We start from the raw sequence: 26,118 nt of genomic DNA, 5'->3' as shown, positions 1-26,118 counted from the left end.
ATAGGTAGCACCAATGAATCAAACAGTTTAGTTAAACATTTAAAAGCTAGGTAACCCGTAGCAAAGTTAGCACTGTTCGCAAAGTTAGCTATGTATTTAACAGACACATTGTAATCCAAAAATGTATTGATAATCGAGCCCGGATACTTGTACTCACTGGCAACATCTAATGTGGCAGGACCACAGGAGACAATAATAGGCGTTCTAGGTACTGCTGAGCTTTTATAGTGTCCTACCTTAGTTTTGTCTACATGCATATTCAGTTTCCATTGTTCACATCAGTTAAAAACAATATTTAACATTTCATGAAGCTCATCTTCAGTTTCAGAGATAAATACAATGTCATCTGCATATTAAAGAACAGACATTTGTTTGTTGTTTAGACACCTTTTCCAAGAGCTTTGATGGTCAGAGTCAGATCGTTAATATGCATTGAGAACAGAAAAGGTGATCAAATACAACCCTGTTTCACACCAATGTCCAAATGTCTAAATAGATTATCAAAAATAAAGTTCTGTAGGGTTTATATAGTCAGAGCAGCAAAATTCCTGTCACACTAACAACTTTAAACAACATTAAAAAAGGGCATGTGGACCGGACTTAAGAGTTTAGTAATGAACATGATTTCAATTGATAACATTTACCTTTTTCGTTTCCACTGTATCAACAGTGGAAACCGACACCATTAAAGCTGCACTATGCAAAGATCGCTCCGCCATTTCCTGGTTGCTACAATTCTAATAGTTTGGCTAATTTCAGTTTATGTGACAAAACAAGCACGTATAGTGTAGAGAATCAATGTACCATCTAAACAGCTGTGAAATATATTTTCTGTAACCCAAAATGTTGTATTTTCAGCTGTTTGAAGCTGGTGTATAAAACTGAAAGTAAAAGACGCAAAAACTACGTTTAAGAAAGGTAAGCACAGCAATATTGCCCATAGAACAGATCTACTCTTTCTTAGACTTGCTTTCAATGAGAATGACAGATCTATAACCCACATTTCAATGTGAATTTAGTCGGTCGGTCGCCCTACAGTGCTGCTGACCTCTATCATCACACACAGTTGAATCACAGAATGGTCCATTGGTTACAGAGCAAAGAAAGGGATTGTTCTGTCTTCCCCTCTGCCTCCCAGGCCACCCGCGACCTAGGCCACAATATGTTTGTTTTTTAAGCAAACTAACCCAAGAAGATAAGAATCTGAAGTGCTGATAAGTCATTGTTTGTTTAGTGATTTCTTCGTGAATGGTACTTTGTGTGTACTGTATCCGGTGGGACCATTCATTCAATAGGGGAGATTCTATCTTCACAATGACAAGATTCTATTTAGATACTGTAGAGGAAATATTTTGAATAAAATAGTTGTTTTGTGTTGTTCTCATTCTCATCGACGGGGCTGTACTGGAGCAGGTTGAGAGCTTCAAGTTCTTTGATGTCCACATCACCAACAACCTATCATGGTCCAAACACACCAAGACAGTCGTGAAGAGGGCCCGACAACGCCTATTCCCCTCAAGAGACTGAAAAGAGTTGACATGTGGAAGGCCCTAATAATTGCCAAAGACTCTAGCCACCCTAGTCATCGACTGTTCTCTCTGCTACTGCACGGCAAGCGGTCCTGGAGCGCCAAGTCTAGGTGCAAAAGGCTTCTGAACAGCTTCTAGCCCCAAGCCATAAGACTGCTGAACAGCTAATCAAATCTGCATTGACCCCCTCCCACCTTTTTTACGCTGCTGCTACTCGCTGTTTATTATCTATTATCTATTATCCATGCATAGTCACTTTACCCCTACCTACATGTACATATAACCTCAATTACCTCGACGAACCTGTACCCCCGCACATTGACTCGGTACCGGTACCCCCTGTATATAGCCTCCTTGTTGTTATTTTATTGTTGCTCTTTTCTTTTTTTACTTCAGTTGAAGACCTTTACCGACTGGAACCCTATTCCCCGCGTTGTGCACTACTTTAGTACTACAAAGGTAGTGCACTATACAGGGAATAGGGTGCCATATGGGACGTACACCATGAGTTAGCAGCTGTTCTTCATTGTAATTGTCTAATCTTTGGAAAACCTCTTCAACCCCTATTGTCCTTTATCCCTCAGCCTTGGGCCTCTCCTCCCATTACCTGGAACTAACCAGCACAGAGTATGTAGGCTCTTCCGGGTGCTAGGCAACCGGTCATGTGTTAGGCAGGTGTGTGACAGAGATACAAGCTAACATGTTTGTTAGTCCAGTTTACATGAAGCTAATATATCTGAAATAACTGTCCTGTTTCACTCTATTCTGTGTGCATAGCTCGTTCCTACAGATCTGAACAGGTCCCGTGTGGCTCAGTTGGTAGAGCATGGTGCTTGCAACGCCAGGGTTGTGGGTTCAATTCCCACAGGGGGACCAGGGTTCAATTCCCACAGGGGTACCAGGATGTATATGTATGAACTTTCCAATTTGTAAGTCGCTCTGGATAAGAGCGTCTGCTAAATGACTTAAATGTAAATGTGAACATAATTTACACAAATGAAGGACCTCAATCAAAACCCAGTGCCTTTTTGCAAAATACCAGCCAGGACTCCACACACGTCCATACACACTGTCCCATAGGAGTCTATATGTGGATGGTACACCTGGTTGCTGTTTGGATAGGAATGTCTCTCTCTTTCTCTCTGCATATGATTACCAAACAAACATGGGTACGCAGACACAGTTAAAACTAAAGTTATAAAAGTCAATTGTCTGTGTGATGGAACAAAATTCACAAAATTAAGCACACAAGTGGTGTCCCACTGGGCGCAAACTGGTTGAATAAATGCTGTTTCAACCTAATTTAATTTGTCAACGTATTGTTCCATGGAGTCTACATGGAAAATGCATTCGATTAAAAAAATAAAAAAATTGAGGGTGGAAGTTCAACCATGTCATCATTGTAACCAATTTTTTTACATGACAAACTTCACAAACGTTGTATAAAATGTTGAATTTGTACCTTTGAAACATCAGATCTTCAACATTATTTCCACTATGAGAAAATGAATTTCTCTGGGCAGAAACCTCCTATTGTATCGCTGATCTATCTACAGCTATTCATTTGGTCCCCCATCCAGGGTTTTAACCAAGCCCAGCTTAGCTTTGACATTTCTCACTGACTCCCAATGTGCTATCGTGAGAATGCTTATTGAGAGATCTATATATTCACTGTTGCTATTGAAGTCATTCCAATGGGTAGGTTTAATAATCCTGTTAAGGCTGGGGGCGCTGTTGTCACTATTTATGGTAATCGTGTAATTTTTAAAACGGCTTCCTACAAAATTCTTGATCGTACAATATGCATATTATTATTATTATTGGATAGAAAACAGTCTATAGTTTCTATAGGAGTTGAAATTTTGTCTCTAAGTGGAACAGAACCCATTCTACAGCAATTTCCCTGACATGGAGTCAGATTTCAGAAATTTTGGCCACTGTTCTGGAGTCAGTTTTAAGGCCAATGTTATTCCTATGAGTATACGGACACTGCTTACGTCTTCCCCTGGATGCCTTTACGTGATGACGATTTTAATGGGGTCGATTGCGCAATCACAGGCACTATAAATAAAAAAACCTTGTAGCTAGTAACTCTTTTGCAGCTGCGTCTTGCGCGCGCCGGCCACCGACCCGCACTTGTTCCAAGCATTAGTGTGGCGAGTAATCTTTCTCAGGTCATGTTTCTACTCGTTATAGGAGTTAAAAACATCATAAGGTAGTTAATTTAAAGCGTTTTATAGCAATTTATATCCGTTTAGTGCGATTTTGGGACATTTATTTCTGAGACGCTGTGAATCTCTGGGCACGCTTCCAGTTCATGACGAACGCAGTTGGCATTTCCACATGGCAAGAGGACAGCTTTCCACCAAAAGACGATTAGACCCAAGAAAGGATCCTTTGCCCAAGATACTGATGGAAGAACAGCTCAAAGTAGGAACAATTTATTATGATAAATCGTGTTTCTGTCGAGAAATGTTAATCGCTTATGACGCCATCTTGTTTGACGTAGCTTCGCTTGGCGCAAACTGTATTGAAAAGTAAGGATAATTTAAAAAATGTAAATCAGTGATTGTATTAAGAATTAAATTGTCTATCAATCGCTGTCCACCCTATATTTTTTAGTCACGTTTATGAGTATTTATACATACGAGTAGATCACTGTCTAATATGGCGCACCAACATTTTCTCACCAGCTGGGCTACTTTTCCCATTGTCTAACCATGATTTTGGTGGCTAAATATGCACATTTTCGAACAAACTGTATATGTATGTTGTAATGTGATGTTTCAGGGGTGTCATCTGAAGAATTCTGAGAAGGTTAGTGAAAAAAATAATATATTTTGGCGATGTTTACGTTATCGCTCTCTTTGGCTAGAATCAATGCTGGGGTAATGTTTGCACATGTGCTATGCTAATATAACGATTTATTGTGTTTTCGCTGTAAGACACTTAGAAAATCTGAAATATTGTCTGTATTCACAGGATCTGTGTCTTTCGATTAGTGTATGCTGTGTATTTTTACGAAATGTTTGATGATTAGTAGTTAGGTAAACACGTTGCTCATTGTAATTATTCTAGTCCATTTGTGACGGTGGGTGCAATTGTAAACTATGCCATCTACCTGAAATATGCACATTTTTCTAACAAAACCTATCCCATACCATAAATATGTTATCAGACTGTCATCTGATGAGTTTTTTTCTTGGTTAGGGGCTATCAATATCTTAGTTTAGCCGAATTGGTGATAGCTACTGTTGTTGGTGGACAAAGTAAAGATGGTGGATTATGCTAATGTATTTTTAGCTAATAGATTTACATCTTTACATATTGTGTCTTCCCTGTAAAACATTTTAAAAATCGGACATGCTGGCTGGATTCACAAGATCTGTGTCTTTCATTAGCTGTATTGGACTTTAATGTGTGAAAGTTAAATATTTAAAAAAAAAAAAATTTCGCGGCTCTGCCTTTTCAGTGGTGGTGGGGGGGATGTGCCGCTAGCGGCACCCTAGTCCTAGACAGGTTTTAACAGAGCAAATTCAATTATTTCAAATTGAATCTTCCCAGTTAATCATAAATATGTTTGATTCATTTCTCCACCTCAACCAAAAAACTAAGTTAAAGAATAGGAATAAATCAATTGATAATTTTTTTTAAAAGTGCATTTAAAGTTTGATTAGATTAAATTTAGTCTTATTCTTTAATTTAGATTTTTGGTTGAGATTGAGATCTGAATCGAACACATTGGTAGACAAACTGGATGTTGAATTGTGGTTGGTTGTCAACGCAGCCAAATGTCAACATTTTCAAGGCGATGTATCTTCTGCTTGGATAGTTCCATCTGTGCAACTGACTTAACCTGGCTTTAATCCCAGTTTGTCTACAAATTAATCATTTATATGTTTGATTCACGTCTTCAAATTAAAGAACAGGCCTAAATCAAATCAAACTTTAAATGCACTTCACATGAGGTTTGATTTGATTTAGGCCTATTCTTTCACTTTGATTCTTGGTTGAGATGGAGACGTGAATCCAACATGTCAATTATTCATTTGTAGCTAATCTGGAATTAAAACCAGACAACATCAGTGGCACAAAAGATAGGCCAAAAGATATCTCCTTCAAATGTTGATATTGGTTGCGTTCAATTTCAATATCACTTTTGCAATCGAGTAAATAGCCTACTAAATTATCGACAAATTAACAAGTGATACGTTGGATTCACATCTCCAATTGAATACAAATGAAACTATCCAAGCATTATATATCCTTTAAATGTTGATATTTGCTTGTGTTGTCAACCAAACACAATTCAATATTACTTTTGTAAAACATCCTTAACGTTAGACTATTTAATATCTTACAAACTAACGTAATAGTATTCATTCAACCTTACATTGAGTAACACATCCATGGCCACTTTTTGAGGTAGGCCTACAGTAACTGTACATGTCTTACGTAATCACAGAAAGCGTGCATGTTCAAGATAGCATGCAAAAGTGGCAGGTCTGTGAAGATCTTCACAATTGCTATAATAATCTGTGCAGAATCTCAAACAGCATTGATAATTTGCACTATAATTGTAATGCAATCTCAAAGGGGACGAGACAAGCTGGGCAGGGAAGGGAAGGGTTAATAGAGCAGGGAGAGGATGGAGGGAGACAATAGGCAGGTCAATGGCTTGTAAAGCCTGGCTTTAGGGTTGCTGAGAAGCACTTCCGCACTGCATGGTCTCTCTCCACTGACTGTAGCATCATCAGTTTACTGTGTTCTCACGCTCTACTAGTCTATTCACTGCAGATGTCATTCCACAGCATGCACAACAGGTTGCACAAAAAATAACACAGTGGTGGGAACATACTTTAGATTTCGGCATTTGTGCACAATTGGTTTCCTGTCTATAATGTTGAAAATAATTGAATTTTGTGGATTTTAATCTCTTTTTTAACCTTATATTTAATATCTCCACTCCGGCACCATACCAGTGTCTACATAGGGGTGGCCAGGGTTGGGGAATAATGTATTACATGTAAGGGATTACAAAAAACGCTAACTGTAATCCGTTACATTACCTGCAAAAAATATTGTAATCAGGTTACAGATACTTTTGAAAAAGTAGATGATTACTTTGAGGATTACTTTTAAATTCAGAAAGGGTGTTTGATGGATCGCGGGAAAATAGCAGGAATAGACTTTTGTAGGATACCGTCCAAGCTATGTCTTCCAATGCTGCGACTGCTGTCGGCATCCAAAGATTATCAAGCTTGAATAAACGCTTGGAGGTAAGGATGACAGCAGTGGTGTAGTCTACAGTGATAGAGATATCACTTATAATTAGAGGAATCTACATAGCGCATTGATGTGAATCACACTGCTGCTCTCTCATTTAGCTATTTGCACCTTATGGATTGTGGCTGTTCACAAATCTAAATGTGTAGTTGGACCCAATAGTGGTTCAATTCAAGAAGTTTAAACTGCCTATCAATCATTGTTTTTGAAACCAATGGACAACCAGTGAAAAATGTAGTCTTGCAACAACTGCATAGTGCGCATCTCATCCTATTGTCACGCCCTGACCTTAGAGAGCATTTTTATGTCTCTATTTGGGTTGGTCAGGGTGTGATTTGGGGTGGGCATTCTATGTTTTGTTTTCTATGATTTTGTGTTTCTATGTTTTTCCCGGGTATGGTTCTCAATCAGGGACAGCTGTCTATCGTTGCCTCTGATAGACCTTTTTCCCTCCTTTCGTTGTGGGAAGTTGTCTTTGTTTGTGACACTATAGCCTTAAGCTTCACGGTCGTTTTGTATTGTTTATTGTTTTTGTCGGCGTCATTCAAATAAAAAGGAACATGTACGCTCACCACGCTGTACCTTGGTCCACTTCTTTTGACGGCTGTGACACCCATGGAATAAAAGTGGGGCTTTTATTGCTCAATCTAATTCATACTGATAAAAAAAATACATCCGTAGGCCTAATGGACACCTGCTCAAACTCGTACACTTTTGATAGACTTAAAGGGGCAGTCTGTAGTTGCTACATCCATTTTTGGACTTAGAAATTATATATATTAATGTAAAGATATAATTTAATCGTATGAAGTAGAACGTTTTGGTTAGAAGAAGCCTACATAACCAATCCATTAAGTAAAATTGAACATCCATATATGGCCAGCTATGTAAACTTTAACATGGATTTATCCTGCAGTAGATGTGGTTCAATTGGTAACATACATTTATGTCTTCTTCTAAAGCCACTTAAGGGGATAGTAATCTAAAAGTAATCAGATTACGTTACTTAGTATGGGTAATCCAATAGTTACTTTACTGATTACAATTTTGGACGGGTAGCTAGTAATTGTAATGGATTACGTTTAGAAAGTAACCTACCCAACCCTGGGGGTGGCAGGTAGCCTTACAGTTCAGAGTTGGGCCAGTAACAGAAAGGTCACTGGTTTGAATTTGAACCCCTAAAAACTGGTAGGAGTTCTACCTCTAGAAATATGAAATGGTAACACTGGTGCTAGAGCTGCTGAATCAAGTGTACCTATTGTCAACAGCATGAAACAAACGAAGAAGAAATAGTAACACAAGGCTTTGTTGTTTTTTACAAAAATGTTTGGTGATAGACTAGGAATGGCTTGGAGATCGACCGGTTGGTTACCACTGGTCTATGACAAACAAGTAGCATGTTCGTCTGAGGCTACTAATCTCTTCATTTTGCATGATAAAGATGTCAGACACCAGATAGGTGCACTAAAATGTACATAGTATGGCGCCCCTGGAGCAAATTAAGGTTATGTGCCTCGCAGACAGATTTTCCACCTTGTCGGCGTGGGTATTCAAACCAGTGACCTTTTGGTTACTTTTTCTGGTATAATTCAACAATGAAAATTGGACGTTAATCCATATTTGTCTGCTGGGACACAAAATGGCTGTTGACGTAGTTGTAGTCCCTTTTTAAAATTAGCCTACATATTAGAACAATATCTGTATTAAAGGTATAGTTCACTGCAAAACTGAGTTTTTGTTACATACTCAAAGTGCTCTCGTGAAAACTTGACTGCTGACATGGACAATTGTTTGGAACAAACTACATTAAGTGAACTATGCCTTAAAGATGGTTCTAGCCATGAAGCTGCCTCCCTGTGAGTATGAAAGTATTTTTTCCCCATTCTCTGCAGCAGTCCTCATGAGTATGCAGCACTGAGGCAAAGACTAGACAGTGTTGGGTAGTGTCACGCCCTGAACATAGTTTGCTTTGTATGTTTCTATGTTTTGTTTGGTCAGGGTGTGATCTGAGTGGGCATTCTATGTTGTATGTTTAGTTTGTCTGTTTCTGTGTTTGGCCTGATATGGTTCTCAATCAGAGGCAGGTGTTAGTCGTTGTCTCTGATTGGGAACCATATTTAGGTAGCCTGTTTTGTCTTTTGGTTTGTGGGTGATTGTCTATGTTAGTTGCTTGTGTCAGCACATTTCTTATATAGCTTCTTGTTCGTTTATTGTTTTGTATAGTTTGTTCAGTGTTCTCTGTTTATTAAATTCGTGATGAACACATACCACGCTGCATTTTGGTCCTCCGATCCTTCCAACTACTCCTCCTCAGACGAGGAGGAGGACGAACGTGACAGGTAGACTTTGGAAAGCATCTCATTACCTAATCAATTAGTAAATAATATATTTTTTGGGGGACCCTCTCCAACTCTTGGCAAGTGCATAAAAAAAGTCAGTGCCCTAGGGTTAAAAAGTGATATATGCGGCATTCTTAGGACCTCAGTCAAAAACGGACATCTAGAGAACATGGTCGTAAGGATTTTGTAGTGTGTGTCACTGGACTAGAGATCGAGGGGGCATCATAGAATGCAGAGTCTAGCTCAGGCCCATGCAGCCAGCTCAGCAGTTGCCGTCTAGACCAAGTGGCAGCTCAATAATGAATCTGTCTGCTGCTGTTGGACCCCTATAGAAAACTACATTGGGAGGTAATGGACCGAGATTGATTGCGAGAGATGATGGATCAAAGTAGAGGTGACAGACCTAGAAGAGTGTTTGAGGGCTGGATCAATGAACACGCCAGAAGTCTTAAAACAAGATTTGGTAGTTTGAAATTAAAAAGAGTTTACAGAAGTTAGAAGCTACATGGAACGTTTGCCCTCCAAAAGGGGTTCCTAAATAGAGACTCTTCAAAATACCAACTCATTGAACCCAGTGCCCAGTTCAGCATCAACCAACAAACAGTAATCCAAGGACACAAAATGTAATTTATTATAATTTATTGTACATTGTTATTCCGTACCATTGATTCGGAAGAGCTAACAAAAACTAACATTGCCATTTATACAAAATATAAACTATAAAGGGGAATATACATGTGTCATCCTTTCCCACGTGGTTACAGTACAGTAATTTTGTTATGACCAACCCAGGCATTGAAAGGGAGATATGCCAGTTATATCCTCCTTGAAAAAGACCAGAAAATCTTTAGAAATCACTACGCATACAGACTCAAATCCAGTGTCAAAGTTATTCTCTTCACATACAACATATTCTGGTACATTGCCAATAACACAAACTAAAAAGCACCAAATCGTGAAAACCCCATTTAAAACATTTTAATTAAAAGAGGTTTGAATTTCTTTATTAATAATCTCCTATGCACAACCTTCACTTTGGGCACATACAAAACACATTTCAGATTATTTTCCTAGGTATAATTAAAAACTACGATTAGAACTTCTGTACACCAAAGTGGTCCACATTTTGAGAGACATGTGACATGACAACCACCTGCGTCCTCCAGGCCTACATCCCCCAGCATGCCACAGACTGATAACCAGGATTTTTTGATGGAGTTGCTATGGAAACGCAGGTCTTGAGGGATGGCGGAGTATAGTGCTGGAGCAGGAAGCCATGTTGAAGAGTGCCATTCCTTTGATTCTCCATAAGTGATTTGAAGGGGGGGGGGGGGGGGGGGGGGGTGATGGTGGCAGCTTCCTCTCCAACTGACGTTACACCCCCCCCCTCGGAGAAAAATGGCAGCACTAGGATTTTCTTTCTTTTGGGCGAATGAGTGGGTGGGGCGAAATCTTAGATGTAAGCCTAGTGGTCTCTGTTCAGTGCGGTTGAGGGGAGTGGTGGTGGTTGTGGTAATAGGGCGGTGGATCGAGGGTTCAACAGTAGTGGTGCAGGAGGGAGGTCGCCATGACGATGGGGAGCAGGAGACAGAAGGGGCCGGACTGCAGTGACACGCCCGCTCCGGTAGGGGAGGTGGAGTTGGCCGAGCTGCTGTACGTGTCTGTGGCCATGGTGGTGGAGTTGACGCTGGAGCCCGCACTGGTCGCGTTAACCCATGTGGATCCTGTTGTGTTTTGGGAGACCACCTGCAGGCAACCAGGAAGAGGCTTGGTTAAGCGGAAACTCAAATGTAATTCTACAGAATTGGGACAATTCCTCATTGATCCATGACAAACGCACATTTCAGCCAAAGCGGACATCTTCAATATGATGTAATGTCTAGAGGACTTGTGAAATGTTGACACATTTGTGAAATGTGTGGTGTGGGAGGCTGGCTGTGAAAAACTAGCACATAATAGGTTGAACACCAGCTATAGTGGCATGGATATTCTAGGCCAAGCGTGTTAAACAATGGATTGCGATTAGATATTACAATGAAATGGCCATTAAGGTTTGGGGAAAGTAATTATCCCAGCTAGCACATATGGTTCCTTAGACGTTATGGGAATGCATGTTTTTAGTTTCACATTTGTGTCCTGACCAGTAAAAAGTGAACTTATTTTGTTTATGTTCTGAGAACAAGTGAAAATTGCCTGTTCTGGAAACATTTATTTTTAGGTTGGAGTGAGGTTCTGAGAACAATTTACTGTGGTTCCATGAACGTTTTTTTAACACTCAAAATAGAATTTACAGGTTTTTGAATAACTTCCTTAAGTCTTCAAACAATAAGGGAAAGTTAACACTGCTAGCTTATTTTAGGTGATTTTTTTTTTACCTCAAAGCACAGATAGGACACATGAAAGTGTAATTTCCTTAGGCATTGATCATGCAAACACTTTTGTGACATAGCCTCAGTGAGATTCTATAACCTATAATCTTCTGTTTTCTATCCATGGAATTAGGTCATGCCGCCACCAGGATGGAGCTAGCATTCCAGTTATTATATTACAAAGAGTTTCAGCACACACACATACATACATACATACATACATACATACATACATACATACATACATACATACATACATACATACATACATATATATATATATATATATACTCAAAGCTGTTAATTTGAATCGATTCAAACAGACCCAATTTCAAAGGAAACTCATTAAGGTCAGGTGTGGCCAGTTAGTGTGAGTGGCCAACACCTGAACAAACTTCACATGATAGCAGAAAGACTTGTGGATGCTGAGAACGGAATGTATATGTTTTTAAATTACATTCTACTAATGTTGGTTTTTATGGAAAGGAATCTGAATGTTCTCGGAACAATTGAGAACACGACATTAAATAGAACCACGAGGAAACACTATGCTGAAGTATTGAAATTCACAGAGAAAGTTGTTTCTTTAAGTTCTCTTAACATTGACGACATTCCTAATGGTCAAACAGTTGGAGAACGTTCCTGGAACGTAACCAAAATTGAAATGAATGTAACTATGTTTGAACTTTCAGGAAACGTTCTGTTAAAGTAATGAAACACCAAGAAAAGAATGTTGTCAAGTTCCTTAAATGTGCTGAGAATGTTCCAAAGCCAGGCAACTATACTGCACAATTCCCAGAAAGTTGTGGGAAGGTTGTATGCTAAATAACCACAGTTCAACCATGCTCTCACCAAGCTCAGAAACATATTCTCAGAAGTTGTGCACTACAATTTTGTAGTCCAACTTTTCATGTCAAATCCCACAGAAAACTCCTGGATTAGACCAAATATCAGTTGCCTATCCAAGCCAAGCACATTTCCATGGAATGGAAAAATAAAATAGCAAATAAAACGCAATGCACCTTTAAATTACAGACATACACTGGCAATAATTAGGAAAATGTATATCTTCTTTAACAACCAGGTATCACATTGGCCAGTAACACCATACAAAGAGAGAATGATAGTCCAAAAGCAGACGCGCAAACTGTTGGTCTTTGCTACCCGTTTCAGGTTCCGTTTTAGCGCACGGCACTGAAATAAACCCTAACCCTTGGAAAGACTCAGGTGTAGCGTGGGTTTAAATAATTAATTCGCCTAAGTGTTTTTATAACAAAGTGATACAAGAAAGAAATGTGGGATAATTGCAGAAAAGACACCGACATTATATAATTTATATGTTTAGGCCTATAATATGAGAAGTAACGAATACCCTACTGGCCTATTAGGCTACTTTAAGTCCTGTCTACCCAAGCAATATAAAACCTAATCAAAAACAATGTATTATAAGCTTTCGAATTAATAGCCTACCACAAAAATACCGCAAGCAAATGAAAAGCGAATTACTTAATTAAAAAAAAAAAACGTATTTTTCTTATTAATATGAATAATACATGTATTTGTCATACCTGTGTCGATAAACATAGGGCGAAGACAATCACTCCGAGATGAACAACTATCATTTTTGACATCCTGATGATGATCTGGCCACAACTTCAAGCGCAGCCACAGTCCCTCTGAAAATGTGATCACTGAAATAGTCGGACCAACGTTTTATACCAGCATCATGACTGACGTGTGACGTTGAAACTTGGGTCACATACACAAACAACCTGTAAACAAAATAACAATGTAGCCTACTGTAAAAGCATGTGATACACATATTTGTTTTTATATTGGACATATGCCTTGTTAAAATCCACATGGATTGTATATATTTCATACATGTATTTTAATAGATGATTTAATTAGAGTATGTGTCATCAGTGGGAAGGCAAAATTCAGAAGCATTCGTTGGACTACAACCAAACAAAATTTGGCTATTAAAGCCATTATATGGTGCCATTGGATGGAAAGGTCTGCTACACGGACCAACTTCTATTCAGGTATTATCAGATTTTAACATCCAAATGAAGCCACATAAAGTTGCCAAATATTGTCGAATGTTGCAGTTATCAATTCCAGGAATAGAGCTGATTATTTTACATGCCAGAGTCATGTTTGTTCTAGCCTACATCGTATATTTATATCTGGCACGTTCCAAACCCTTGTGTCTTACTGAACGCGATATTACTTTTGACCAACAGGGACATCTCCTGGCTACAGTTGGTAATTAACCTATTTGTGGTCCTATGTGAATTATGTTAGGCTACCTGCGTCTTTGGTTTTTGTTTTACCTTTGTATGGATAGGTTCCTATGACTCATAAAGTAATCTCAAAATGTTCTGTCCGAGCGTTATATGTATACAAATCTAATGGGTCAAATATACATGGGTTTCATCGGCAGAGGTAGCCCAACGCTTCGAACACACCGACAGGGTTTGCCGTAGAACGCAGCATCATCTAGATATGTATGCAACAAAAGTACAACATTCACATTCTGATACCTTTTCTGTTAAGCCGTCTACGCATACAGTTTGAAGCATACAGTCGATAAATCCAAAGTATGCACCACACCGAACGCACTGAAACTGCCTCAGCAACGCAATGCTGCAAGGCAAACGCAGCGTTTCATTGGAAATTAATGTAATGATGGTATACCGAAATGCATTCACTGTCGGTGTGCTCGAAGCGTGACTCCATAGGCTAAACAAGCATCCAAATGGTAAGCCAATTTGCCTCAACAGAAAACAGGGTAATATCGCCCTCTGGTGGCAAGTCAAAGTATCGCAAAATCAAAGACCTTATATAACCGCCCATTGTGAACTTATGGGGGAACCTGTTTGTACCTCACAACGTTCTCGATAATTTTCTAAATTGGCAGGGACAATACACTATAATCATCCCTCTATGGACAGTAATGCAAATAATGATATATTAAGGGTACACTAAATTGCCCTTCTTATGATTGGATTCAGATGTGGGGATTGTAACTTAAGGCCTATAAATACCGTCTTGAGTCTTGGGTCTGGGTCCCCTACAGAGGGGACCCAAGGGACAGCGTTCCCTTCGCTGCCTGTGCTCCCTGCAGAGGCACCAGATGTGCTCTGAGACGGGAAGAGAGGGGGCCTTTTGGAAGGCATCTGATAAGCCCCGTTCCCAAAGCCCAGGCGGATCTCGTATCACCAGTGGCCAGCGGGTCTACGAGGGGAGCGCAACCTGAGCCAGCGCACCGGGATCAGGTTTCTGTTTACATGAGCTGTGGTCCCAGCGTTCCTCGAAACAGAGCAGGGCAGAGGGGGCCGAAGGGAAATGGAAGAGGAGTTGTGTAACACCCCTCTTCCTGTCTTGTCCTGTCTGTCCGTTTGTCTGTCTGAGGTCCATATAGTCACAGAGGGAGGGGAGTGAAAACGGTAAATAAAGATCAGAGAGCGAGGGAGGGAGAGAGGAATGCAACGAGAGAGAGAGAGAGAGGGAGATCAGCAAATCAGACACACAGAGTTGTTAGAGACGTAAAATGTTGCTCCCGAGTAGCGCAGCGGTCTAAGGCACTGCATCACAGTGCTAGAGGCGTCTCTAAAAACCCTGGTTCGATCCCGGGCTGTATCACAACTGGGTGTGATCTGGAGTCCCATAGGGTGGTGCACAATTGGCCCAGCGTCATCTGGGTTAGGGTAGTGTTTGGCCGGGGTAGGACGTCATTAAATAAAGGTAAATTTAAAAAAAGACACTTCTCAGTGGCATAGGCCTATGTGGTCTCACCTAAATGAGGCCCTAGCAGGTCCTACTGTGCCATCCTGAAAATATTGTGTTAAACATTAATTGAATAGGGATTTCAGCAGAGCAGGCACATCATTATAAGACACATCAAGTAGGTGTGTAGTGGCTTCCTTTCCTCTTGACCATAGCCACTAACAAGTGTGTGGTATCACTGACAATACAATAAATAGTGGGTTGCAGGCTACTTTCCATTGTCCCTGTCCAAGGCTGCTATCTCTCTCTTTGATCGAACAGATGTCATTTGAGAAAGCCACAAACATTATGTATGGGTATCATTTGCTCAAACTGACTTTTAACCTATTTATTTAAAGACTGGAATTTAACAGACCGTGTTGGTAGTGTGTTCCCCGCAGATAATACACAGTCCTTGCATTCCTAATGAAATGTATCTGTTGAGGGGTGGGCGCCCGGTGTTGGGTTACAGCCCGGAAGCCCCTCCTTGCTCTCCGGGACAGAGAGAGGGGATTGTTCGTTGGCGGCGGTACCACGGCAGCAGAAGGCCACAGCGCCCAACACGCATGTTCAGTGGAGAGTCAATGGAAGGAGCCCTCAGATGACGGACGCAAACGTCTGGGCATGACAGCCGCTGTCACCGAGAGTGACAGCTTTCGCTCTCTGACGCCGCACCTCGACTAGACCCGAGTGAAGCCCGCCAAAGAAGTGACACGGAGCCAGTCAGAACTATGCCAGAGATGGAAAAAGGGAGACCACCGGAAAATAAACGCAGTAGGAAACCTGCGCATCCCGTCAAGAGAGAGATCAACCAAGAGATGAAGGTGAGAGGAAGTGTTTTGGCTGCTTTTCTTTTTTCGTTGTTCCGTTTGTGAATTCTTTCAAGGGCAGTTTGGGACTATTGAGGCAGTGGGAGAGAGCGCCGTGCGTAGAAATCACAGTTGAAGAGGCACAGAAGCGACGCAAACTTTGATTTATTTCAGTGAAATGATTAGCGCACCTCCCTTTAAAGTTGTTTTATAATTTAATGCCATTATATTATTGAATACTGACGAAATAAAAGTGATAAAACAATTGTGTAACATTAGTCCCATATTGGTGAAATAAGACAGCTATATTAGATTACCTGGCCTTGCCATAATAAACCAACTGTCGGGAAATGTACTTTTCCGGGGGGATAGAAAAGTGTGTGTTTAATTAAAGTGTCAATCTTATGTTATCCAATAGGCTATTTGATATCGTGCACACGGAATTGTAGCCCTTCTTTAGTGACGCCATGTCAGTCCAGCTGTGGCCGCGCGCAATGTCCAGTGGTGTTCCAGATGTGCGTCACCAGCCAGACGGCAAGAACACATAACTTCTTCCCCGCTTCGGCTGTGCACGTACTTGTTGTAGTAGGATAGTCTATTACAATCTAACTTTATAAAATGGAAGGCATTTGGCCAAACATACTGAGTAACACTAGTCACTTGAGACTATCCGCTTAGGACATTTGAGACTTGTGAGTAAAAGGTAAGGAATATCCATGAGCTTCCCCTCCATAGGACAAAAAATAAAGAAGGAGTTTGGGTTTTTATTCTGGTCTTTTTGCTTGAGTGGTTTGGATTGTAGCTTTGATATGCAGGGAGGGGTGTAGAATTACAACTTAACTAATTTTAATCAAAACATGCGAAATGCTATCCGTGCTTGATGTAAGTCAGCCTGGCCTGGATCTGGGCTGGATCTGGGGGTCGGCCCTGGGTTGTTGCCTTTGGCTGGGGCTCTCTCTGTGGTTTGGGATATGGCTTGTCACTCTCACAAAGCAGATGTTTGTCTGAACTGCCAAGAAGAAACAAAAACAACATTGTGTGAAGTAAAGCACGGGGAGGGGAAAGAAAAGACGGGGAGGGGAAAGAAAAGACGCCTGTCTCTGCCTAATGAGAAAATAATGAGACAAAACAACACTTAATTGTAATATAGGAGGACTTGCCCTGATGTAATCATTGATGTAGACTGGGCTTGTCCCATGGCAGGCAGCACTGACAGACTACAACTTTGTGATTCTCAGACATGTACTGTATCTACAGTATAGGCCTTGGGTTATGCGCGGTAATGAACTGGGGCTGTTGGACTTGAAGGCCAGATGTATAAGGGTCGCATAATGAAATAGAGAAAGGGGGGGGAAAGAAAGAAAGACGGACAGACAAAAAGATAGACAGACACAGTTGTTTCTGGGGCATTCTGTCTGCGGGTTGATCCGGTCCGGTCCTGTCCAGCGTTGTGTCAGCTAAAGGATCTATTTCAACACCATAGTCTGACCCACTCCCTCCACGTCAGACCGTAGCACAGCACGGACACCAAATACTTGACTAATCATCATTAGGCATATTTAGCTGGATATGATACCTCTGTGTGCGCACACACACACACACACACACATACACACACACACACACACACACACACACACACACACAGATAGATAGACAGAAAAACACACATACACACAGAGCTCCATTTCTTTGAGGCCCTGGTCCGGAGCAGAGGTCAGTCAGTGTGAGGAAAGCAGGGGAAAAGAATGTGCAGTCAGTACTACAGGCCTAGTACAACACTCCCACAGGCAGGCTGTCCACGCTGGAAAAGGTTGAAACCCGAGAGTGCAGTGTCGGGTATCAGGGCTGGAAGGTGCCGGGCGGAGGGGGCCAAGGAGAGGCAGAGAGAGGAGGGAGGGGACACACAGAGAGGGACTGGAGAGTGCTGGACGCTCGGGAGAGTTGAGGGGAGAGGAGCAGGTCATTCCCAGAACCATGGGACCTAGAGGCGGTGTAGGGTGTCCCGCTCTGATTTCTGCCCATTCCAGATCGTGTTTCTGCTCCAATCCCCGCTCGCCCCCAAAAGCCACAGAGGCGGAGAGGTGGGCGGATGAAGAGACAGGGCGAGACCTTTGTGCTGTTTTTTAAAACATGGTCATTAATTAAAAAAAATAAAAAGCCTGGACGTTCACTTCTCAACACTTTTTTTCTTCTCTGTGTCTCTTTTTTCCCCCTCAATTGAAAGAGATAAACAAATGATGATTCATAGATTTCACAATAGTATTAGGTTGAAAAACTTTTCCGTCTCTGATTTAGCAAGAGTAAACAAACTGGAATCCATCATGGAAAAAGAGTCATACTGTACGCCTCTGTGTTCCCCTATTCATTTCATCCAGGCAGGGCTGGTCTGGAAGTCAAAATAATCCAGCACATTGATTCGGGAGTGGAAGCTCTGGTTACATTTAAAGAGTGGGATGAAAAAGTTCCACTCACAAACCTCAGATGTAAGGTCACTCAAAACTGAAGTTCGTGTTGGCTTAGCATTAGCATGCAGTGTTTCAGTTGCCCCGTCTCCCGCCATGTCACCTGACTGACATAACCGATAATGTTGCCCAGCGATTCCTTTTCCTTTTCTCCCTCTAGACGTTTGCAGAGAGCACCATGAATGAGCTACTAGGCTGGTACGGCTATGACAAGGTGGAGCTCAGGGACAACGAGGCAACCGAGATACGGAATTACCCCAACCGAGAGAGACGCCAGCAGCATGTCTCTGTCCTTAAAGGTGAGAAAAGGCGAGGGTCCCGTTCAGTAGGGCACATCGCAGCAAAACGTTTTGCAACAGATAGTGGAAATCTGTGTTTTAGTTGAACAAGTTCAGGTGGCCCCTTGCCGTTTCAAAATGATTTCTGCCTACTGAACACGACCCAAGATCATTAGTTCAGGTAGTATCTTCCCGTTTCACTCCCTTTCAAAACGTTTCTGCCAACTGAACAAGGCCCAGGTATCTACAACACAGGTAGCATAGTTAACAGAGGTCAGACAGAATTCACGGGTAACCCAATAACAGAGCATACAGGTTGTTCAATCCAGACATAGAATCACTTTAAACATTTGCTAGACATACTTGCAACTTAATTCACCCTTCCTTAATTCACCATTCTTATGTTTCACTTATTATCCCTACAGTAAACCTGTATGGCCGGATTTTTCTCTTTCTAAAATATTCAGTGCCATTGTTGTCTTCGGTCTCTCTTTATCTAGTGTTGTGTTGTCTCTCTTGTCTTGATGTGTGTTTTGTCCTATATATTTTTTATTTATTTTTTATTTTTAATCTTTTGCCTTTTGGTAGGCCGTCATTGTAAATAAGAATTTGTTCTTAACTGGCTTGCCTAGTTAAATAAAGGATAAATAAAAATTAAAAATTAACTTTGTTTTGTCACCGTCCTTTGGGCTGCATATACATTATTTGTTTATATAGAGTGATATTAGTGCCCCAAAAATCTCAACATTTTGAATGCAGATGACATTTATTTTGTCACTTATATAACTCCATACCTATGTTAGAACATAAATTGACTCTCATAAAGTGACCATACATATCCTGTGCCTTCCAGAAAACTCAGTGCCGAAACCCAAGAGCTTGAACAGCAAAGTCAGCCCCTCTGCACTGGCCATGAGGAGTGGAGAGAGAGAATCATCCAGCGTCCCCTCTTCCACTTCCTCTTCCTTCCCCAGCTCCTCCTCGTTGACCAGCCCTAAGGAGCATAAGAGCGCTCCCGTAATTGTCCCCCTTATAAAGCCATCTGCAGGTAGAGCAAACATCACACACGTACACACACACACACAAGCACTTTGTGTGAACAACTGGGTTAGAACCCGGGTCTCCTGCACATCATAAAAGCTAAACGCCTAGTCTTCAGGTCATCATCATCATCACTACCACATGTAGCCTACAATTATTTTATACAGCTGTTGATTGAACACTCGCATGCTCTTAACATGGTCATCTTCATCATCATCATCATTAATCACACTTCGCATGTTGATGTTTCTCTCCTTTGGCTCTGTCCACAGTGGAAGACGTGCAGAATGTGCAGATAGTGTGTGTGTGGTGTCAGAAGGAGGGGGTGAAGCGCTACTCTCTCTGTATGGGCACCGAGCTGAAGAGCTTCTGTAGTGAGAAATGCTTCGCCGCCTGCCGACGTGCCTACTTCAAACGCAACAAGGTGAGGGATTCAACCTTGATTCAACTAGGAGTCAATGGACAATTTTAGGTCTGACAAAACTGATGAAGTTCAGATGGAAATAAAGATAAGCACGCACACACAGACACACACACACACACTTTAATGGTGAGATTTCTGGCAGGTAAACAAACCCTCGGATATGGAATACCACTGTTTTCCTCAGTGAGGTCATCATACCATTGTATTGATAAAAAAATCAAGAGTTTAAAAAGAGTGTGTGGGTGTATGCATGTGGGGTTTTATCCAAGCACAACACAGGTAACACACACACACACACACAAGCTACCCAGGAAAGGGCTGAAAAAAGCCCACATTAATATACAGTGCATTCAGAAAGTACTCAGACCCTTTGACTTTTTCCACATTTTGTTATGTTACAGCCTTATTCTAAAATGTATTAAATAGCTTTTTCTCCCTCATCAATCTACACACAATATCCCATCATGGCAAAGCAAAAACAGGTTTTTAGACATTTTTGCAAAGTTATAAAAAGTGTGTCTGAAGTGTCACATTTACATAAGTATTCAGACCCTTTACTCTGTACTTTGTTGAAGCACCTTTGGCAGTCATTACAGCCTCAAGTCTTCTTGGGTATAAAGCTACAAGTTTGGCACACCTGCAGATCCTCATCCTGTGTTGGATGAGGAGTGTCGGTGCACAGCTATTTTCAGGTGTCTCCAGAGATGTTCGATTGGGTTCAAGTCTGGGCTCTGGCGGGGCCACTCAAGGACATTCAGAGACTTATCCCGAAGCCACTCCTGCGTTGTCTTGGCTGTGTGCTTAGGGCCGTTGTCCTGTTGGAAGGTGAACCTTCAGCCCAGTCCGAGGTCCTAAGCACTCTGGAGCAGGTTTTCAGCAAGGTTCTCTCTGTACTTTGCTCTGGTCATCTTTCGCTCGATCCTGACTAGTCTCCCAGTCCCTGTCGCTGAAAAACATACCCACAGCAGGATGCTGCCACCACCATGCTTCACCGTAGGGATGGTGCCAGGTTTCCCCCAGACGTGACGCTTGGCATTCAGGACAAAGAGTTCAATATTGGTTTCATCAGACCAGAGAATCTTGTTTCTCATGGTCTGAAGGTCCTGTAGGTGCCTCTTGGCAAACTCCAAGTGGGCTTTCATGTGCATTTTACTGAGGAGTGGCTTCTGTCTGGCCACTCTACCATAAAGGCCTGATTGGTGGAGTGCTGTGGAGATGGTTGTCCTTCTGGAAGGGTCTCCCATCTCCACAGAGGAACTCTGGAGCTCTGTCAGAGTGTCCATTGGGTTCTTGGTCACCTCCCTGACCAAGGCCCTTCTCCCCCAATTCCTCAGTTTGGCCGGGCGGCCAGCTCTAGGAAGAGTCTTGGTGGTTACAAACTTATTACATTTAAGAATGATGGAGGCTACTGTGTTCTTGCTGCAGAAATGTTTTTTGTACCCTTCCCCAGATCTGTGCATTGACACAATCCTGTCTTGGAGCTCTACGGACAATTTCTTCAAACTCATGGCTTGGTTTTTAATCTGTGGATTTTTAAAACTGTGGGACCTTATATAGACAGGTGTGTGCCTTTCCAAATCATGTCCAATCAATTGAGTTCACAACAGGTGGACTCCAATCAAGTTGTAGAAACACCTCAATGGTGATCAATAGAAACAGGATGCACCTTAACTCAATTTCGAGTCTAATAGCAAAGGGACTGAATTTTTATGTAAAATAATTTTTTCATTTTTTTACTTTTAATACATTTGCTAAAATTTCTAAAAACCTGTAATCACTTTGTCATTATGGATTATTTGTAACGGTGGTCCTCCTCCTCTTCAACCGAAAAGGAGGAGTAGTGATGGAACCAAGATGCAGCGGATTGTGAAGACATGATTTTAATAAACAAGCCGGAAAAAACACGAAACGAAATACACTTGACTAATTAACAAAAATCACAAAACGGAGTAGACAAACCTGGACATACGAACTTACAATAAAATACGAGAACGCACGAACAGGGAAAATAGCCTACACATAAATGACGATGAACAAACAAACCGAACAGTCCCGTATGGTGCGACAAACACTGACACAGGAGACAACCACCCACAACGAACACTGTGAAACAACCTACCTAAATATGACTCTTAATTAGAGGAACGCCAAACACCTGCCTCTAATTAAGAGCCATACCAGGCAACCCATAAACCCACATAGAAACAGAAAACATAGAATGCCCACCCAAACTCACGTCCTGACCAACTAACACATACAACAAACTAACAGAAATAGGTCAGGAACGTGACATAACCCCCCCCCCATAAGGTGCGAACTCCGGGCGCACCAGCACAAAGTCTAGGGGAGGGTCTGGGTGGGCATCTGACCACGGTGGTGGCTCAGGCTCCGGGCGAGGTCCCCACCCCACCATAGTCAATCCCAGCTTCCATTTCCCCCTATGAATGACCACCCTCATCTTACCCCCACTAAATCCTTTTGGTAACATCGACACCAGGGGCAGCACCGGGACAGAGGGACAGCTCAGGACAGAGGGATAGCTCAGGACAGAGGGATAGATCAGGATAGAGAGGTAGCTCAGGATAGAGAGGTAGCTCAGGATAGAGAGGTAGCTCAGGATAGAGGGGCAACTCCGGGCTGAAAGGCAGCTCCGGACAGAGAGACAGCTCTGAACTGAGGGGCAGTTCTGAATAAATAGCCGCTCTGGGCTGAGGGACAGCTCATGACTGGCTGACGGCTCTGGACGCTCATGGCTGGCTGACGGCTCTGGACGCTCATGGCTGGCTGACGGCTCTGGACGCTCATGGCTGGCTGACGGCTCTGGACGCTCATGGCTGGCTGACGGCTCTGGACGCTCATGGCTGGCTGACGGCTCTGGACGCTCATGGCTGGCTGACGGCTCTGGACGCTCATGGCTCACTGACGGCTCTGGCAGATCCTGTCTGGTTGGCGGCTCTGGCAGATCCTGTCTGGTGGCGGCTCTGGCAGATCCTGTCTGGTTGGCGGCTCTGGCAGATCCTGTCTGGTTGGCGGCTCTGGCAGATCCTGTCTGGTTGGCGGCTCTGGCAGATCCTGACTGACGAATGGCTCTAGCGGCTCCTGACTGACTATCGGCTCTGACGGCTCGGGACAGACGGGCGGCTCTAATGGCTCGGGACAGACGGATGGCTCAGACGGCGCTGGGGAGACGGATGGCTCAGACGGCGCTGGGGAGACGGATGGCTCAGATGGCGCTGGGGAGACGGATGGCTCAGATGGCGCTGCGGAGACGGATGGCTCAGACTGCTCCTGTCTGGCGGAAGGCTCTGGCTGCTCCTGTCTGGCGGAAGGCTCTGTAGGCTCATGGCAGACGGGCAGCTTTGCAGGCTCATGGCAGACAGGCAGTTCATGCGCCGTTGAGCAGACGGCAGACTCTGGCCGGCTGAGACGCACTGTAGGCTTGGTGCGTGGTGCCGGAACTGGAGGCACCTGACTGAGGACACGCACTTCAAGCCTAGTGCGGGGAGCAGGGACAGGACACACTGACCTCTCGAAGCGCACTATAGGCCTGGTGCGTGGTACCGGACTGAGGGCACGCACCTCAGGACGAGTGTGGGGAGAAACAACAGTGTGCACAGGACTTAGGAGACGCACAGGTGGCTTAGTGCGCGGTGCCGGAACTTGAGGCACTGGGCTGGAGACACGCACCATAGGGAGAGTGCGTGGAGGAGGAACAGGGCTCTGAAAACGCACTGGAAGCCTGGTGCGTAGTGTAGACACTGGTGGTACTGGGCTGGGGCGGGGAGGTAGTGCCGGAAATACCGGACCGTGCAGGCGTACTGGCTCCCTTGAGCACCGAGCCTGCCCAACCTTACCTGGTTGAATGCTCCCCGACGCCCGACCAGTGCGGGGAGGTGGAATAATTCGCACCGGGCTATGTAGGCGAACCGGGGACACCATGTTTAAGGCTGGTGCCATGTAAGCCGGCCCGAGGAGACGCACTGGAGACCAGACGTGTTGAGCCGGCCTCATGACACCTGGCTCAATGCCCAATCTAGCCCTACCAGTGCGGGGAGGTGGAATAACCCGCACTGGGCTATGCACTCGTACAGGAGACACCGTGCGCTCTACTGCGTAACACGGCGTCTGCCCGTACTCCCGCTCTCCACGGTAAGCCTGGGAAGTGGGCGCAGGTCTCCTACCTGCCCTCGGCCCACTACCTCTTAGCCCCCCCCCAAGAAATTTTTGGGGTCTCCTCTCGGGCTTCCAGCCATGTCTCCTTGCTGCCTCCTCATACCACCGCTCTTGGGCTCTCGCTGCCTCCATCTCCTCACGAGCGCGGTGATATTCCCCAATGTGAGCCCAGTGTCCTTTACCCTCCAATACTTCCTCCCAAGTCCATGATTCCTGTGTAGCAGGCCACTGCTCGACTTCACGCCGCTTGCTTCTGGATCGGTGGGTGGTTCTGTAACGGTGGTCCTCCTCCTCTTCAACCGAAAAGGAGGAGTAGTGATGGAACCAAGATGCAGCGGATTGTGAAGACATGATTTTAATAAACAAGCCGGAAAAAACACGAAACGAAATACACTTGACTAATTAACAAAAATCACAAAACGGAGTAGACAAACCTGGACATACGAACTTACAATAAAATACGAGAACGCACGAACAGGGAAAATAGCCTACACATAAATGACGATGAACAAACAAACCGAACAGTCCCGTATGGTGCGACAAACACTGACACAGGAGACAACCACCCACAACGAACACTGTGAAACAACCTACCTAAATATGACTCTTAATTAGAGGAACGCCAAACACCTGCCTCTAATTAAGAGCCATACCAGGCAACCCATAAACCAACATAGAAACAGAAAACATAGAATGCCCACCCAAACTCACGTCCTGACCAACTAACACATACAACAAACTAACAGAAATAGGTCAGGAACGTGACATTATTGTGTGTAGATTGATGAAGATTTTTTTTTTAAATCCATTTTAGAATAAGGCTGTAATGTAAGAAAATGTGGAAAAGTTCAATGGGTTTGAATACTTTTCGAATGCACTGTATGTAGCCTTAGAAATATGGTTCATGAAATTAATAACTTGCTAACGTCAGATAACATTTTTATATTAGCCATTTCTGAGACTCACTTGGATAATTCATTTGATGATACAGCAGTAATGATACAAGGATAGAACATCTATAGAATAGACAGCGATGTTTACGGGGGAGGTGTTGCTGTATAAATTCAGAACCATATCCCTGTAATGCTTAGAGAAGATTATTTTTGTCAAGTGTTATTGAAGTGTTGCGGTTGCAGGTTCACCTGGCACATCTAAAGCCTTTTCTTTTGGGGTGTTGCTATAGGCCACCAAGTGCTCACAGTCAGTATCTAAATAATATGTGTCAAATGCTTGATAGTGTATGATGTAAGCAGAGAGGTCTGCTTTCTTGTGGACCTGAATATTGACTTGTTTTCATCAAGCTGTCCACTCAAGAGGAAGCTCCTCACTGTGAGCAGTGCCTGTAATCTGGTTCAGGTTATTAATCACTTGAAAAAGAAAAGAAGAGCCACACACTCTAGGGGCTCAGATGCAATAATTATTAGTAACCTAATTTAGTAATCTAATAATCAACCTTTCGACAAACAAGCTGTCTTCATCAGGTTATTAATCAACCTACCAGGGTGTTTACAAAAGTACAGGAACAAGATCATCCACATGTATTGATCACCTTTTTACTACTACTGTAGAACTTTGTTCTTCTTTGTTCTAAATTGAACGTTGTTCTACATCTAAAGCTGTATCCATACCCATTG

The 26,118-nt window shown here is 42.9% G+C and overlaps 1 protein-coding gene across 1 annotated transcript in view; it reads left to right on the top strand.

Moving 5' to 3' along the window:
• The first annotated feature begins 15,778 nt into the window (after window positions 1-15,778).
• The window catches only part of LOC129824859 (sine oculis-binding protein homolog B-like), a 28,310-nt gene continuing 17,970 nt past the window's right edge, over window positions 15,779-26,118 (top strand). Inside the window, exons 1-4 of the mRNA XM_055884389.1 lie at window positions 15,779-16,118; window positions 18,729-18,867; window positions 19,700-19,894; window positions 20,160-20,311. Of these exons, the coding sequence (XP_055740364.1) occupies window positions 16,026-16,118; window positions 18,729-18,867; window positions 19,700-19,894; window positions 20,160-20,311 (579 nt within the window). The 5' untranslated portion in view covers window positions 15,779-16,025. The remainder of the gene's footprint in view (window positions 16,119-18,728; window positions 18,868-19,699; window positions 19,895-20,159; window positions 20,312-26,118) is intronic.

The sequence above is a fragment of the Salvelinus fontinalis genome, chromosome 27 (genome assembly GCF_029448725.1).
Source record: "Salvelinus fontinalis isolate EN_2023a chromosome 27, ASM2944872v1, whole genome shotgun sequence".
NCBI classification, from domain to species: domain Eukaryota; kingdom Metazoa; phylum Chordata; class Actinopteri; order Salmoniformes; family Salmonidae; genus Salvelinus; species Salvelinus fontinalis.
The sequence above is the reverse complement of the archived record's forward strand: the minus strand, read 5'-3'. Positions and strand labels throughout refer to the sequence as shown.